The sequence below is a fragment of the Ascaphus truei genome, chromosome 1 (genome assembly GCF_040206685.1).
Source record: "Ascaphus truei isolate aAscTru1 chromosome 1, aAscTru1.hap1, whole genome shotgun sequence".
Taxonomy (NCBI): domain Eukaryota; kingdom Metazoa; phylum Chordata; class Amphibia; order Anura; family Ascaphidae; genus Ascaphus; species Ascaphus truei.
In genome coordinates, this window is record NC_134483.1 from 343,667,566 (window position 1) to 343,683,032 (window position 15,467).

The window sequence follows — 15,467 nt, forward strand, 5'->3', positions numbered from 1 at the left end:
CCCAACTGATGAAGAGCAAATCACTTTCTTCTATTAGCAGATAAACTATAATTGGACACAGATCACATTATTATTTCAAAGTTTGAGCAGATAAAAAAAAATATGCCTATTGTAACGTTACAAACGGTGAAGTGTTTTAAAGCATGCACTGACATTCTGTGTTATTCATCACTTATATGAATGCACACAGTCTTCTTCACATACTGTATGAGTTACTAATACAGAAATAATAGCCATTAATTATCCATGGCTCAGATTGGTTGATATTTCTTGGAAGCATATTATTTGTATTCGTACAAACCAGGCACTCTTTACAAAATGGTGTAATTTATATGTTAATTTTGTGACTTACTTTGTCTGCATATATATATATATAAATAACACACATATATATATATATATATATATATATATATATATATATATATATATATATATATATATCTATATTGTATGTAGGGGAGAAATAATTAAAATAGTCCATCTGCCTCCATGTGTTTCTCTTAGTAACTAGTTTTGTTGTGTGTTGGTAAGTGGGTGTGTAAGAGGTGTCCATTTGGTCCCATTGAAGAGGGTACAATGAATGGGCTCACCTCAAGATCCCAGATGCCGTCCTCATGACAGCAGCTCATACATTAGCAGCATGCTTCTCCCTGTCATTGCTGCTAATAGCTCCTGGATCTCCGGTCCAAACGAAGGTCTCTATCCTTCATCATTAAATTGGGATCTGGCTGGCGTTATTTCTGTTTGATCTCAGGTTTTACTCTGTTCACACTAGAAAGCACTTCCAGAGCATGAACTGTAAGCATATTGCACGGGTCTGTGGTGTTAAGAGTATCATTTTAGTTTGCCAAAACCATACAGAAACTCTGGATACCGTGTATATATATATATATATATATATATATATATATATAGAGAGAGAGAGAGAGAGAGAGAGAGAGAGACATACTCAAAAAGAACATATAGATGTTAGATGTATATGCTCACACGAGATATATAATTATATAATAATTATATATATATATATATATATATATATATATATATATATATATATATATATATATATATATATATAATTATTATTATTATTTATCCTACGGTGAACCCACTCAAGCAATTTTAGTTGATGTCACTGCTTTGTAATGCAAGAAAGAACGCATTGCCTGCATCACGTCCCTGACATCATAGACCTGCAGCCTCTCAACTGCTTAGGTTTAAGTCCTAGCCATTCATGATATATACCATTTTTTTCTTTCCTACGAATATTTTCTGTGTAATATTCCGGATTATACTGAGTTCATGATGTGTTTGCATGTTTTTAGCTCAGCATACCCCAGCCTACACTGCAGGAAAGCTTCTCCTTTACAAGACTTTGTACACCTGCCTTGCTTAATAGATCTTTCTCTTTTTTTTTTTTTTTTTTTTTAATTGCTATTATTAGGATTATTTCATTTTGGACTGTTTGCCTCCCCCTAGCAGATTTTCTCCTCTCCCTTCTCATCGTGTCCCCTCCTGCCCCCTCATTTGCTGAGCTGGTGTGTGTCTGTTTCCCTCCTCTATCAGCAAGTTGTCAATCACAGCGGCGGCTCCCCTTTCATCTCTTTCCACCGCCTCCTCCCCTACAGCAGACAGAGAGAGAGAGAGAGGGGGAGGGAGAGAGGGGGGCACAGGAGGAGGGGGATGTTAAAGTTACATTACACAAACACACACTGCTTGCCCCTTCACATTTAACAGGGATTGAGCTGCATGGGCTTTGCCTGCCTCTTTGCAATCCCACTACAGCAGTGGCAAAGAGTTTGAGAGAGTCACAAGGAGCCAGGCACAGACACAAGGGACACCCACAGACATCACAGGAGTTTCGCAGACAGAAGTAAAAAGTGGAACAGCACAGAAGGAGGGGAGAAAGAAAGAAAGAAGAGATGATCACTGGAATGGACTGTAGAAAGAAGAGGATGGAATAATCTGGGGGTTTGTTTCATTGTGGTTTGCTGGGGAGAGGAGGAGGCACTTTGGGGTTTCACCTGAGGTCTTGTGAGGTTCTCACCCTGTCTCCTGGACAGAGGGGGTGTGGAGGAGCTCACACATCTGTCCCTCTCTGGAGCTGGCATATCCACAACTCACATCAATATCTAAAGTTATCTTCTTGTTTTACCTGACGTAAGGTTTCTTTTAGGAGAACAAAGAAGAATATTCTCTCTCTTTCTTTCTGACCCCCCCCCCCTTAAAAGAGTGGCAAGTTTCTCTCTCTATTTTTCTTTCTCTCAGACATCCTTTTAGGTTTACTCACCTCTGAGTCACAGGCTGGGACAAAAACCTACTTTTCTGTTAGTCACACTCACAACAAACTTTTTATTTTCTCTGTCGTACTCCATGGGAAGTTAAGCGAGTTTCGATGGTGACACAAGAAGGTATAGGGTGCTGCTGGGGGCATTTAGACCTTAGTGATAGCATTTCTGCTAGTGATTGCTGCACAATCTGTCTGTCTGTGCGAAGATTTGCTCTGTGATCCTGAGCGAGAGAGAACCAGCTGCAGACTGATCACTTACAAAACACTCCCAGGAAGACTGGAAGTCCTGACTTAGCCAAGAGAACGAAATAACTTTTCAGGAGCAAGGTTACCATTCTTGTATTCTCAAAGAGAAGACACCTGAGGAGGTCCACCCACTACATCTGGGATAAGTGGAAGTGCAGTGGGAAAATCCCTGCCTGGCTATCACTTAGAATCATTGGTGGGGGTGAATAGGTTTGGGTCCCCCCCCCTATTGTGTTGCATTATTTGATTTCCTGACCCCCTTTGCTCAATAGTGGTGTAGCCTGTCACAGAACCATGCCTCAGCTCTCTGGAGCAGGGGGAGGCGGTGGAGGTGCTGGGGACCCCGAGCTGTGTGCCACTGATGAGATGATCCCCTTCAAGGATGAAGGGGACCCCCAGAAGGAGAAGATCTACGCCGAGATCAGCCACCCCGAGGAGGAGGGGGACCTTGCAGATATCAAGTCTTCCCTGGTCAATGAGTCTGAAATCAGCCCCAGCAGCAACAGCCACGAGGTAACCAGCAGATAACCTGCAAGGAAGATTACACCATGCACCTGAGATCTGACTCAGCTGAGGGGGTTTGGGGGGTGCACTGGGGTTTATACATACATAGTGTATTGTGTGCGTGTGTGTGTGTATATATATATATATATATATATTTTGTGGAGAGAGAGAGAGAGAGAGAGAGAGAGAATACAATATGTGTGCAAGAATGTATAAATATATGTGCATGTATATATGAGAGATATACGTATGTGCATATACAACAGTGTGTGTGTTTTACTGGTGTAGGTAAAGTGGTCAGTATGAGAGAGGATGACTAGTATAGTACATTGAGGTGATCTGTATCCTTCCAAAGTATTTAAAGTTCTCAGATAAGTGGCAGAAGTGAGACAATAGAAGTACATCTAACTGGTCCACTTACCTGTGACTGGGACCATTACGTTTTTCTTTTCACACATACATCTGTATAAAGATGACCGGGTTGGTTGACTGTAGTTTCCCTTCCCTTGCTGCTGCCTACTCACTGTATTATCCAGACCAGGTTGTCACAATGTCTGTACCATGGTAACAGTGGAGTTACTTTTTCATTAGTGCTATAATCCTCATCTTTTGTGTCAAGAAGTCAGATGCCAATTTGTAAGCAGATGTAAGTGACAGGACATGCAGGACAATACACACACATACACATTAACACATACATACACATACACACATTTTCAAGGACAGTGAACCCATGCTCCAAAGAGCTTACAAACGAATATTCTGGTGCCTGAAGCACAGGGTAGTAAAGTGACTTGTCAAAGTTCACAAGCAGGATCCAGACTGGGTTTGTCAGCATCAAATACAATTATGTTACTACGAGGTCCATAGAAATACATAGTCATAAGTCACATATGCTGTTCACTGTCTACATGGTTGAAGGTTAGGCTTTATATCCCCCTCTCTCACTTGGCCCCTGATTTAGAACAGCGCAGGGCTGGCTGGGTCAGAGTAAATCTTTTGTAGCGGTTCAATTATTGGATAAACAAAGCTGGAAACATGATCATTCTTAATCTCTTCACAAGCTGCTTTCTCTGGGCTTCCCCAATGTCGACACTCTCCAAACGTCAAATGGAAATGCAAACTGGAGAATGTTAGGTTGATTAAAGAAACAAGCATGAGTATTTCTATACATTTGCAGCTCCTTAATCTTGAAGTGGGAAGTGTAGCTATGGATGGCAATTTTGATTTTGAGCATTGCCTGTGGTATTAATCAGCTGTATAGAGAGGCCTTTCCCACAGCAAGGATTTCTCTATTGACAGGGGGAGTTGGTATGGTGAGCAGCTGCAAAGTGCTACAGTAATGCTTTTTTTTGCAGATCTGTTCTCTATCTAGAAGAACTTCGGACATACATATGTGCACAGTCTTGCTTATTCTTATATAATTCATTAATATTCAGCAGACTTCCAAAAATGCTAATTTAAGGAGAGGGGTGGAACTCCAATGCCCAGTATGTTTAAATATATTTAGTAGAAAAAAAAATGTTTCAGTAAATAAGTTATTGGTGATACCATTTGAGCCTATAACATGGTGTGGAGTTATTGGATAACAAGAGTTTTATCTTTTTTGAAAAGTGTTTTCCTTTGATGTATTTTTACTGGAGGTATGTAGCCAGCCCTTATTAAACTAATACATAATATGTGGAAATAAGGTGAGGCAAACAGATTGTGTCCAGTAAGGGAAAGGAACACAGGAGGCATGTGTCAGACACAGCCAGGCAATGAGTTGCAGCTGACCACAGGTAGCAGTTTCTTACATGACTGTACAGATAGTGCCTGCTGCGTGTGAATGAGGGGGAGGGAAGAGAGGGAGATTGTCAACATGAGAGAAATCCAGTTCAAAGTTCTAGTAGCCGTATTGGTCCTGGAGATATGCAGATTAGTTGCAGGTTGTGATACCTTTTAGCAGACCAACATTGGAGTTCTGCGTGGATGAAATACAGTGCACAGAGCTGTGGTGGGTTTGATCTAAGTGTACACAGTACCTATGAGGTTTCGAAAGCTCTGCACTCTTTCATTTCATCCACAGCGAACTCTTACGTGGCTCTACTAAAAAGTATGCTGTCTATTTTAATTGTGACAAATGTTCTTACTTTCAGTTTTCTTCTGGCCACACACTTTATCGCTAAGTCAATGTAAATACTTTGTAAAGGGATGCTCTAAAATGCCAGGCATTGTGGCTTTCTAGAAACTACCTTTTAAAAACAGTTGTTTTTTTTTTTCTAGTGGTTGCATAATTATTTCTTCCTTTAGGTAACTAGCCACAAACAAAAGCATCATCTATGATATATTATCTGATATTCCTTATTGGGCTTTTTGTAGTTAGGTTTTTTTGGGGGCTGAGATTGGCATAGCTAATTCACAAAATGTTTCAATGATCAAAAGAGTCACATTACTTAGCGATGTAACTTAATATGCTGTTACAGTGCATGTTGCTCTTTAATGTTTTAAAGTAAGCACAATCCTAAAGAGTGGGATTTCTAGCATAGAAAACGCAGCAAATAGTCTGTTTAATCATTCAAGTCTGTTATCTTTTGAAGCTCTGTGTCTGCTTTATTTTCCCTATGTGTAACCTTTTTTTTTTTGGAGGGGGGGGGGGGGGCTAGTTAATCTGAGATTAACCCTGTAAATGGTGCAGGAGCCCACAAACCATGCAACCCTAATGTATCTATTTATATTGACCTATTCAAGGAAAGAGTAGCCCCTCAGGGCTGTATGTTCCTAATGGAAATTAAAGGACATTGATGCTTCATGTATGCACATACATGTATGCATGTATTATATATATTATACTGTATATGTGTGTGTATATATATACAAATGTATTATATTGGAAGCGGATTTGTGCTTGTATTCACAGTAGTTGGGCAAAGCATTGAGACTCCTCCCTTGTCTGAATCCTTGATAGTACATTAACAACAGAGAAAGAGTAAATACAGACACGTGGGCCCTTGCAGGACGAGACAAGCTTGCCAGGCTTTGTGCCTTTTTGTGGAGTTTAAATGAGTCAAACACAACTGTCAAAAAGGCAACATTTTAGAAGTTCCTACAGTGTCAGCACAAGTGTTGATTTTCCATGGTTTTCTCTAAACTCTATGTTCTGATCTACACCCTGACGTGTGATGGAGGCTACTTCCCACGTCATGGATCAGATCAACAAATAGAGTTTTGAGAAAACCATGGAAAATCAAAGCATCCTTAAAACTACACGTGTTTTTCTCTCTCTTTCCCCAATAAAAATTCTTAGCAATAATTACATGCACATTTAGGAGTCAGCAAAACTGTTACTTTGCGTGAGAAAATGAAACGGGCCTTCATTTTCTGTGGTCCAGACAAAGGCTTACGTAGACAAGGAGATGCTTCTAAAATGCCACCGTGTAACGAGCAGAGGGACAGATCTCTGTCAGGTGCATTTCCAGCCTTGATTGTGGTGTAATAAATAAAAAAAGGGAGATGGTTAGGATTACTTAGGAATTAATGTAATGTATACAAGTCTGTGACTTTGTCTACAGTAGTGGTAGTACAATACACTCAGCTTCCTTGCCGCTTGGGGTGGGATGCAGTGGCGGACGGAACACACTTGTGTTCTAAACACTAGCACATTCCATTTCATGATTGCTTTGCCAGCAAGGAAGTTACCGATGACCAGCTGTGTCAATACAAATATGGGAGGCCTGCAGAGAAGCATGATATGTCCATTTTGTTGTAGGCCCTTTGAGCCTTGGTAAGCATCGGGATTTAGCTGTTATTACAGCTTTATGAATAAGCTTCTTAGACTCTTGTGTCAGTGATACTTCGGCATAGAATGGTTGAATATTTTGTGTTTATTAAGGTCAATAAAAGTTTCCAGATTTGACTGTATTACTGTGGAAATAATTCTTATAGTCGCCGGATAAATCAACTAATATTGGGTTTCCCCCGAGTTGACGCCTTTCTTCTTCTGCTCTCATATTCCCATGATAGAGCCATAGACATTATGACTACTGTAAATAAAGGACTGCTTAATGTATTTCATTTCTGAGATGCAGCGACATGAAGTGACTGACTGGCAAGATTGTGACTGTAAGAATGCACTGGTTTTGCAGCGTAGACCACCTCACTGGTGGTCAACTCCAGTCCTCAAGACCCCCCAACAGGTTAGGTTTTGAGGATATCCCAGCTTCAGCACAGGTAGCTCATCAGTGGCTCACTGATTGAGCCACAGATTGAGCCACTATGATGAAGCAGAGATATCCTCAACCTGACCTGTTGGAGGGTCTTGTGGACTGGAGTTGACCACCCTTGATCTACCATACAGTATATTGAACCATACATTAAGGTTACTTGTAGCATCTTTTGTCCGTGGGGGTAACGTTGTCAGATTTCATCTGCTGACTCAAGCCAAGTACCAGCCATCAGTTTAACAATATGTTTCAAATGAAGAATTACTTTTTTCCTGACATGTTTCTTTATTTTAATGTAGAATCAAACAAAAGAACATTTTGTAGCATTTGAAAACACGTCAATGCAGTTTTGCTGTCAGTGAGGCTAGAGCTGAAGCTTAAAGAAAAAACAGAAAGTTTGTTAAGGATTTACTGGTAGTCACTGGTGTTTTTCAAGAACCTCCTCAGAAGGGTCATTCAATTTCTCATTGATGAGAGCTGGATCCCTCTTTAGTTTAAAATGATACTGTAATTTGAGAGCAAGGTTACATTTTGTTGTACCAAGAACACAATACCGGGAAATAAAACATGAAATATCTCTGTGTATCAGTGTTAATTTAGCATGACATATTAGTTGTCATACTTCACAAATGCTCTCACATCAATCAATATTGGGTTTTTTTATGAACTGGTGCATTTGACAGATGAAAAATCCCTTAACATGGTATTACTTTCAGTTATGTAGTGTGACAAACCTTGATTTTACTGAATCAACACTGAAAACCAATACAGCCTGTTGGCATTTGTGCTGTATGTATTCAGCATCTTTTTCACGGTTAATTACTTCACCTAGATATTTATGGCTGCAAATTAAGGTTTCTCTGCTAATATTTAGTCGTATTATGCCACAGTTAAAGAATAAAGCACAACTCTACTGACGAAATTTATGTAAACACATCTGCAACTTCCAACATTCCGGAAGTGAATTAATGAGCAGACACAAACTGTGTAATTGCTGGTAGATGGCAGTGCCCTTTAGTAAACACATTAGTTGGTACCTGGCTTCAACAGAGGAAGGAAGTGCATTGTTAACTTTGCGTTGACATTGTATGGACTATGGCCGACATGACATACTTTAAGAAATCTACGATAGTCATTCGAAATGTGTGATATTTTCACTCAAGTTTTGTTTGGCGTGCCCCTGTTTTGCAAGGTAACAAACAGATCCTAATTTATAATTTTCATTCCATTTGCACAGCATTAACCCATATACTTTTTTTTTACAAATGCATTTTTTTCCCCAAAATATCCCTTTCCTCTGGGGGGATTTAGTTGAGGTAATTACATAGTTAAATGCTTATAGTTAAAGAGGCAGTCCAAGCGGCACTTTAAAAATGGTTTTAATATATGCAGCCTTTGATTATCTTTATTGAAAACGAATTACCTAAGCTGCCAATTGATTCGTTGTCCCATGATCGATCAGCAAAGATCCTGCTTCCCAGGGTTCACTAAATGGCCGCCTTACAGGTTCAATCAATCCTTCAGTGTAACTCAGCAGCCACAATGTATTCTTATATTACCAAGGTAACATTATCTATTGTTACAGTTTGCAACTCAAACTGGTGGGAACATTGGCAACAAATTATCACCAACAGGATAGTGTTACAATGATCTTGCTGGGGAGGTGTGCTAAAGCCTGCTATAAAAATCAAAGGATGCCCAGTATATTAAAAAGAATAAAAAAAATGACATTAACCATTGAATTAAAAAAAAGTATGAGCTAAATACTACAGAACGTATTACAAAAACATGTAGAATATTGCATGGATTTCTCCTTTAAAATCAACAAAGGTGGAGTTATAGCTCCAGATTTTTTTTCTGTACTAAATGTATGGTAGAAAATGTACTGACCTATGTTGGTAAGACAAATGTAAATGTGTTTGTGGAGTAGGAACTAGAGTGTATTTATTTTCATTTGTTTTTTTTTAGGTGTCTAGACGACGGCTAGTTCATCATGAGTCCTATCATGACAAATCTAGAGAACATCCCGATGAAGGTGAGTTTATCTTTTACCTTTATCTGCAACGAGTGATCATTTTAATTATTAAAACATAATGTATAAGGCATGGCATCGCTGCTTTGCAAACATTGTAATATAAGAAGTACCAGCAAAGAATATTCTTTAATATTGAAGGAGTCCAGAACTTCTTTCCTTAGCTTACCAAACTTATTCTCTAGCAATAAAGCTGGGCTTGATATTTCAGGAAAAACATTGAATTTGCAGAGGTCAATTTATTTACCAAATGAATAGGCCACCTGATGAAGGACCTCGAGAGCTTGTAACACCTCAACTACTTGTTTGTCCAACAAAAGATATCATACCTCCTTCTCCCTCTCCCTCCTTCGTTACTTCAGTAAGGCCTCGGACACGCTAACCGCTGGCGTGCTGAGGCGTGCTGAGGCGCAGGGAAAGCGGGTGCTTTCCCTGGCCTTGCGGTTGCTTACCGCAAGCACTCTCAGCAGGCCGTCAGGGGGCGGTCCGGGGGCGGGCGCGTCACTGGCCGGGGGCGGGCCAGTGACGTCACGGAGCTGGTTCGCCCTCATTGGGCGAACCGCTCACGTGACCGGCCTGTCTCGCCGGCAAGCGGGGGAATTTTAAATTCCCCTAAGACCTGTGCTTCCGCAAGCGCGCGTAAGCGCAGGTGAGCCCCTACTAAAGCCGCTCTAATTGCGGCTGTAAAGGCTCAGTGCTGAGCGGGAGTGCGCGTCAGCACGCTTCCGCCAGCAAGCGCCAAACATGGCCAAGGCCTAAGGAGAGGAATCCATGACAGAGGACTTTCATTATAAGTTATTACTTTGGGAGACTTAGCTTATAGTGCCGGCGACGGTGACGCGATGGCGGCGGCGTGGCAAAACAAATGCATTGTCGCCGTCGCGTGCGCTTATAGTGCACACGACAGCGACAAAGCGACGGAGTGACAGTGCTACCAGAAATCTGGTAGTCACTGTTATTTGATTTTTTCGGCGACGGTCTCCCCTTGCGGCCAATCGGAAGCTTCTCCGTGCCTCTTCCCTCCCCGTTTATGACATCGCTGGTCGCCCAAAACCTAAACACAACTTTTGCAAAATGGCGACGGCGACGGGTGACATATCGTTCGTGTCACCGTCGCTATAAGCGCGGCCTTACAGAGTCACAAGGGACAGTAGTCAAGGGTTCGGGCTATTTAGGAAGGCGTTTTTTGAGATTGGATTTAAATGTTAGAAGGGCTGTTCCACACGTCCTGTAAGCTGCTGCAAGGAACCAGAGTACACAAAAAAAAACTGTTACGTATAAATATTTCTAAATGACTTTTTGAGCCTGTAATATTTTCACAGTAACCATGCTATGGAAAGTTTATATGCCTAATTTTAAAACTGATAGCCCATATCTACAGGCAAAGTGTCAACCCCCATCACTTTCCATCGCTTTAATGGTTAGCCATGCGATTTGTTTCTATGCTTGGTCTAAAGTGATTTTTTTTTCTCACCAATTTTGCAGTCTTTAATCTATCTGGATAGATTAGAATTTATATTTTATAAACGTATTTTTTCGCTGCTAGAGATCGCAAATATTAATCCAAGTAGTTCTGAATTAAAACTTTATCAGACTAAGGGGTAGAACCTCAGAAGGTCACTCATTTTGTAACGTTTCATTAATGTCAATTTAACGTACCCATATCTGTAACGCATATGCCCAAAGTTGCAACGCAACGTTGTCCTGGCATTCGACTTAAAAATAATGGGTCGTTAGGACGTTAGGCTTACTAATGTGCAAATCATATGGTATTGTATTGTATTGTATTGTATGTCTTTATTTATATAGCGCCATTAGTGTACATAGCGCTTCACAGTAGTAATACATGTGGTAATCAAATAAATAACAGATAATATAAATAACAGATCATGGGAATAAGTGCTTTAGACATAAAAGTAACATTTCGGAAGAGGAGTCCCTGCCCCGAGGAGCTTACAGTCTAATTGGTAGGTAGAACGTACAGAGACAGTAGGAGGGAGTTCTGGTAAGTGCCTCTGCAGGGGGCCAAGCTTTATATATCATGTGTTCAGAATGTTCACAGTGCTATTCATATGCTTCTTTAAGCAAGTGTGTCTTAAAGGTGGGTCTTAAAGGTGGATACAGAGGGTGCTAGTCGGGTACTGAGGGGAAGGGCATTCCAGAGGTGTGGTGCAGTCAGTGAAAAAGGTTTAAGGCGGGAGAGGGCTTTAGATACAAAGGGGGTAGAAAGAAGACATCTTCTGAGCAGTTTACCTAACAACGGAGATCCTCAGTCATCCGTTCATGTTAACGCATGGAAATAACGCTACAATATTTTGCACCTTCCAAAAGCTGCCGTTACTCACATCCAGGCCCTGATTATCATTGAGTTATTTCTGGCAATAACCTAAAAGCAATGAAATGAGTATAGGACTTAACCCTTTCATTACAAAAAGTTACATGGATCATACAAAGATATATATATATATTAGGGATCATATAAATGTCTGAAACACATCATAAACTATATGATGGGTTTTAGTGATTAAAGTAACATGTTTATGTGAACTAATATGGTATATAATGTAATAATGACTGTATAAAGTGGGGGTGTACAATCATGTATATCCATATATAACTCAACAATATTAATTATTATTTCCTTTTTATTCATGTACAAATAAAATAAATGAAGGATGTCCTTCCTTCATTTATTTTAATTGTACATTAATACCATTATTCATGAATTAATACTGTTGAGGTATGTATGGATATACATTATTGTACACCCATACTTCATACAGTCATTATTACACCATATAATTAAGTGAAAATGTTAATCAGTCTAAAAATAATACATTTCTCAATATTATAACGAGATTTGCATTAGCTTTTGGTAACACACTTGAAAATCTCCATTAATAGCGCTGCCTTAATAATGCGCCTTAAAGTTTGACCAATTCGCATGCGCAGTGTATTAGAGAACGTCTCTGAGACATGAAAATCACAGTTAATAGCGCTACTACTTGGAAGAACGGACGTTATTTTTGCATCTCATTAGTTTTGAGGATCCTTATTTCGCAAACATAGCGTTATCAGGGTCAAAATTACCGGAGCTCGGAGGGCCTACCCCTACTGTATGTTACATCTCTACAGCAACTCGTATCTGCAGAACAGTCTCTGCCTTGAAAGTAGAACTCAGAATGTCCAAAGGCAAATATTTGATTTGATGTTAGTGCAGAGTTCTAGGTATTTCAAATGTACAAAGAAAAAAGCTTCCCTGGTAACAAAATAACGGCAGTGTCCTTTGCTGGAAAAGACACCTGCAATGCATTGTAGCACAATGAAAGGGGTTAATATCATGAAATAGTGGACAGTGAATTGTTGACAGTCTCACTCTGCTAAACTGCAGTAAGAAGCTTGTTCGTTCTTAGCTTGCAGTTCCACCTTAGTCAATTGAAAAAACATCCAAATGAAACTTTTATTGAGTGAAAACGAAATATTATTTTTCTATTATCTAAATGGAATGTGTGACAGATAAGAAGAGAACCCCTGTGGGGGGAATAGTCCCGAGCAAGCAGTAGGACATCCTTGTATCGTAGTCTGAATTTAATTGCTTCCAATTGGCATGACTGGAATTAATTGTTCATATGACCAACGTGTCTCTTTTGGCAGCTTACAAAAAGCAGTGGGATCATTGTATTACAGTGCGATACCACACATACTGTTCTTGCGGTGGTCACGTGGTGACATTGTCAAGGGCGACCACCACCGTAAAATACAATTCTCTAAAATACAAAGCTGACCTACAAATGTGTATGGAAATAAGGCTGCTGTGGTGCTAACAACTATCACATCATTACCATCTACTGTTGCACTCAAAAACATTGCGATGTGATGTCTCTCTTCTAGGAAAATGATAGGCAGAGTTATGTTACGATTTTTTAACACTGGAGGTGCCAGCAAACAACTGAATAAACAAAATGATTAAATAAAGCTGGTAATACATACTATAATATATTCACCAAAAAGTATAGGTCTGACATTCTGTTGTTCACTCTTTCTCGAGTGATGTTGTTTACATTAGCACAGCTGAACCATTTTTGAGGTACAATGAATATCTAAAATAAAAGTAAATAAATAAAAAAAAAAGCGAGAACAAGCCATTCAGTAGAAACTGTCCAATTTCGAGCTGGGTAACATATTTAGCCATACTTGTATGTTTGTACATATTACTGTGTAGTTTTTGTGCATAATTATTTGTGGTTAAACAATTTGACATTGGACCATAAAATATTGGAGTAGATTACAATTTGTTGGCTTGTTAGAATTCCAAAGGATTACACTGGAGAGTATTTTTGAAAACCCACGAAGAGAGAAAAATCAGTTTTGTTACAAGAGTAGATTTGTCTCATAAAAAAAAAGTATGTAATTTGTTTTATTTACTTTGGCTGTGTATTCAGTAACAGCCTTAAGTTTAAAAAAAAAAAAACCAGTGATCATTATGTGTAGGCACAAGGTGTATGTGTAATTATACATGTCTTCCTACATACTGTAGTACTGCAGCTTAAAATTATTGTGCAGGGAGTTGTTGAGATTTATCCAACGTCACATGTTGCTGATACTGGGATTACAAAAAATGTTCTTCCTCTCAAACCACTGTTCCCTAGACCACGAGACCACTAGACCACTATTTCTCCTGATAATGTAGACGTGGAAAATAAGAATATATGAATGTATGTATATATTTACTTGTTTTTCTTGTCACTGATTTTTGTAAGCCATATTAATATTGCACATGAATGTGTTAATATTGCCAAACCAATGTCATTCTTAAGTATTGTGACACCTTCTATGTCTTAATAAATGCGCTATTGTGGGTCCAAGCATTGGACATGGTCCAGTGGTAAAAAAAAACCCCACTAGCTCTCAGCTCACCCACACTGCAAGGGTGTCACATTCACAGTAAAAAGATGTTAGCCGCTCAGTGTCACGAGCGGCTGCAAAGTGCAGTAAGTCCTTTCAGCAATTAAAGAATTAAGAAAAAGCTTTTTCACTAGAATTATGACCTCTTCATATTTTTCTTCTTTTTTTTATGTTTGAATAGCTGGAAAACATCCGGATAGTTTATACAGCAAAGGTCCTTCGTATCCTGGATACCACAGTTATATCATGATGCCAAATATGAATAATGACCCATACATGTCAAATGGATCTTTGTCTCCACCCATTCAAAGAACAGTAAGTGCACTGTGTTTTACTCAGATGTGTTTCTTCTCAGACTCGGGCCCGTTCACATTTCTGTGTAACATTTACGAGCTTTCAAACTCTGCTTGGCAGCACTAATCATCAAATGATTTATATGCTGTGTGAACTATACAGTTATTGTCTGCACTGGTCTCTTAAAGATAGAAGTATCCTCGTATCGTTTATTGATACAATTCAGATTACCAACATTTTAGACATCAAGTGGCGTTCAACATGGTAAAATAAACATAACGCCCCTTAAAGGCGTAGCCAACGTTATTGCAACCCGTGGCATGTTTTCTGTGGGTGAGATAGTGTGCTAACCCGCCCCCTTCTTGCGAGCAGCTGATTCCTAACAATGGCTGCTTTTTCCACTGGCGCGGTGTGTAAGGCTACGGCCCCAGTGCCTGCGCTGCACGCGCTCCTGCAAGGCTGGCGGCGCGTACAGTCGAGTTCCCCGGTCTGCAGGGGAAAAGACAGGGGGGGGGCATGACGGGGGAGAGACGGGGGCGCGGCCATGACGTCACCTGGCAGGTTTGCCCTCATTGGCTGAACCGCCGGGGGTGTGGCCTAGCGCTCCGTCGCTAGAGCTGATCACAATTTTAATGTCAGCCTGAAAAACTCACCTCGCAGCGGGCCTGGCCCCACTGAGGAGCGGCTCTTGTCCCCGCAGCACCCACCATAGCGAGCGCTGCAGCAGCCAGCGGGGACCAAGCCTATGTCTTGCTGCAGTGTGCCACAGGTTGCAATAGCATTGGATACATCTGTATATGGAGTCTCGTGTGTTCACTCTGATGAAGACCACTCACAGCAGTAGTTCCCATTTTTTCCCTTTCTCTTTTTAAAAGATAAATAAAAAAAATTATTATGCCTGAACTGGGGGTTTCCCAGCACTGATCTATGGTTTCACGACCCGTGAAATATTTGACGATTGTTTTTTGTGACAACGAAAATCTGCAAATCT

General features: G+C 40.1%; 1 protein-coding gene and 1 long non-coding RNA gene across 3 annotated transcripts in view; one reads left to right on the top strand and one right to left on the bottom strand.

Moving 5' to 3' along the window:
* LOC142499277 (uncharacterized) overlaps nt 1–15,467 on the bottom strand; it is a 43,805-nt gene that overhangs the window by 10,888 nt on the left and 17,450 nt on the right. The window lies entirely within an intron of this gene.
* The window catches only part of LEF1 (lymphoid enhancer binding factor 1), a 130,167-nt gene continuing 116,417 nt past the window's right edge, over nt 1,718–15,467 (top strand). For both annotated transcript variants that reach the window (XM_075608380.1, XM_075608391.1), the window contains exons 1-3: nt 1,718–3,052; nt 9,214–9,280; nt 14,364–14,497. In XM_075608380.1, coding sequence (XP_075464495.1) covers nt 2,834–3,052; nt 9,214–9,280; nt 14,364–14,497 — 420 coding nt within the window. In that variant the 5' untranslated portion in view covers nt 1,718–2,833. The remainder of the gene's footprint in view (nt 3,053–9,213; nt 9,281–14,363; nt 14,498–15,467) is intronic.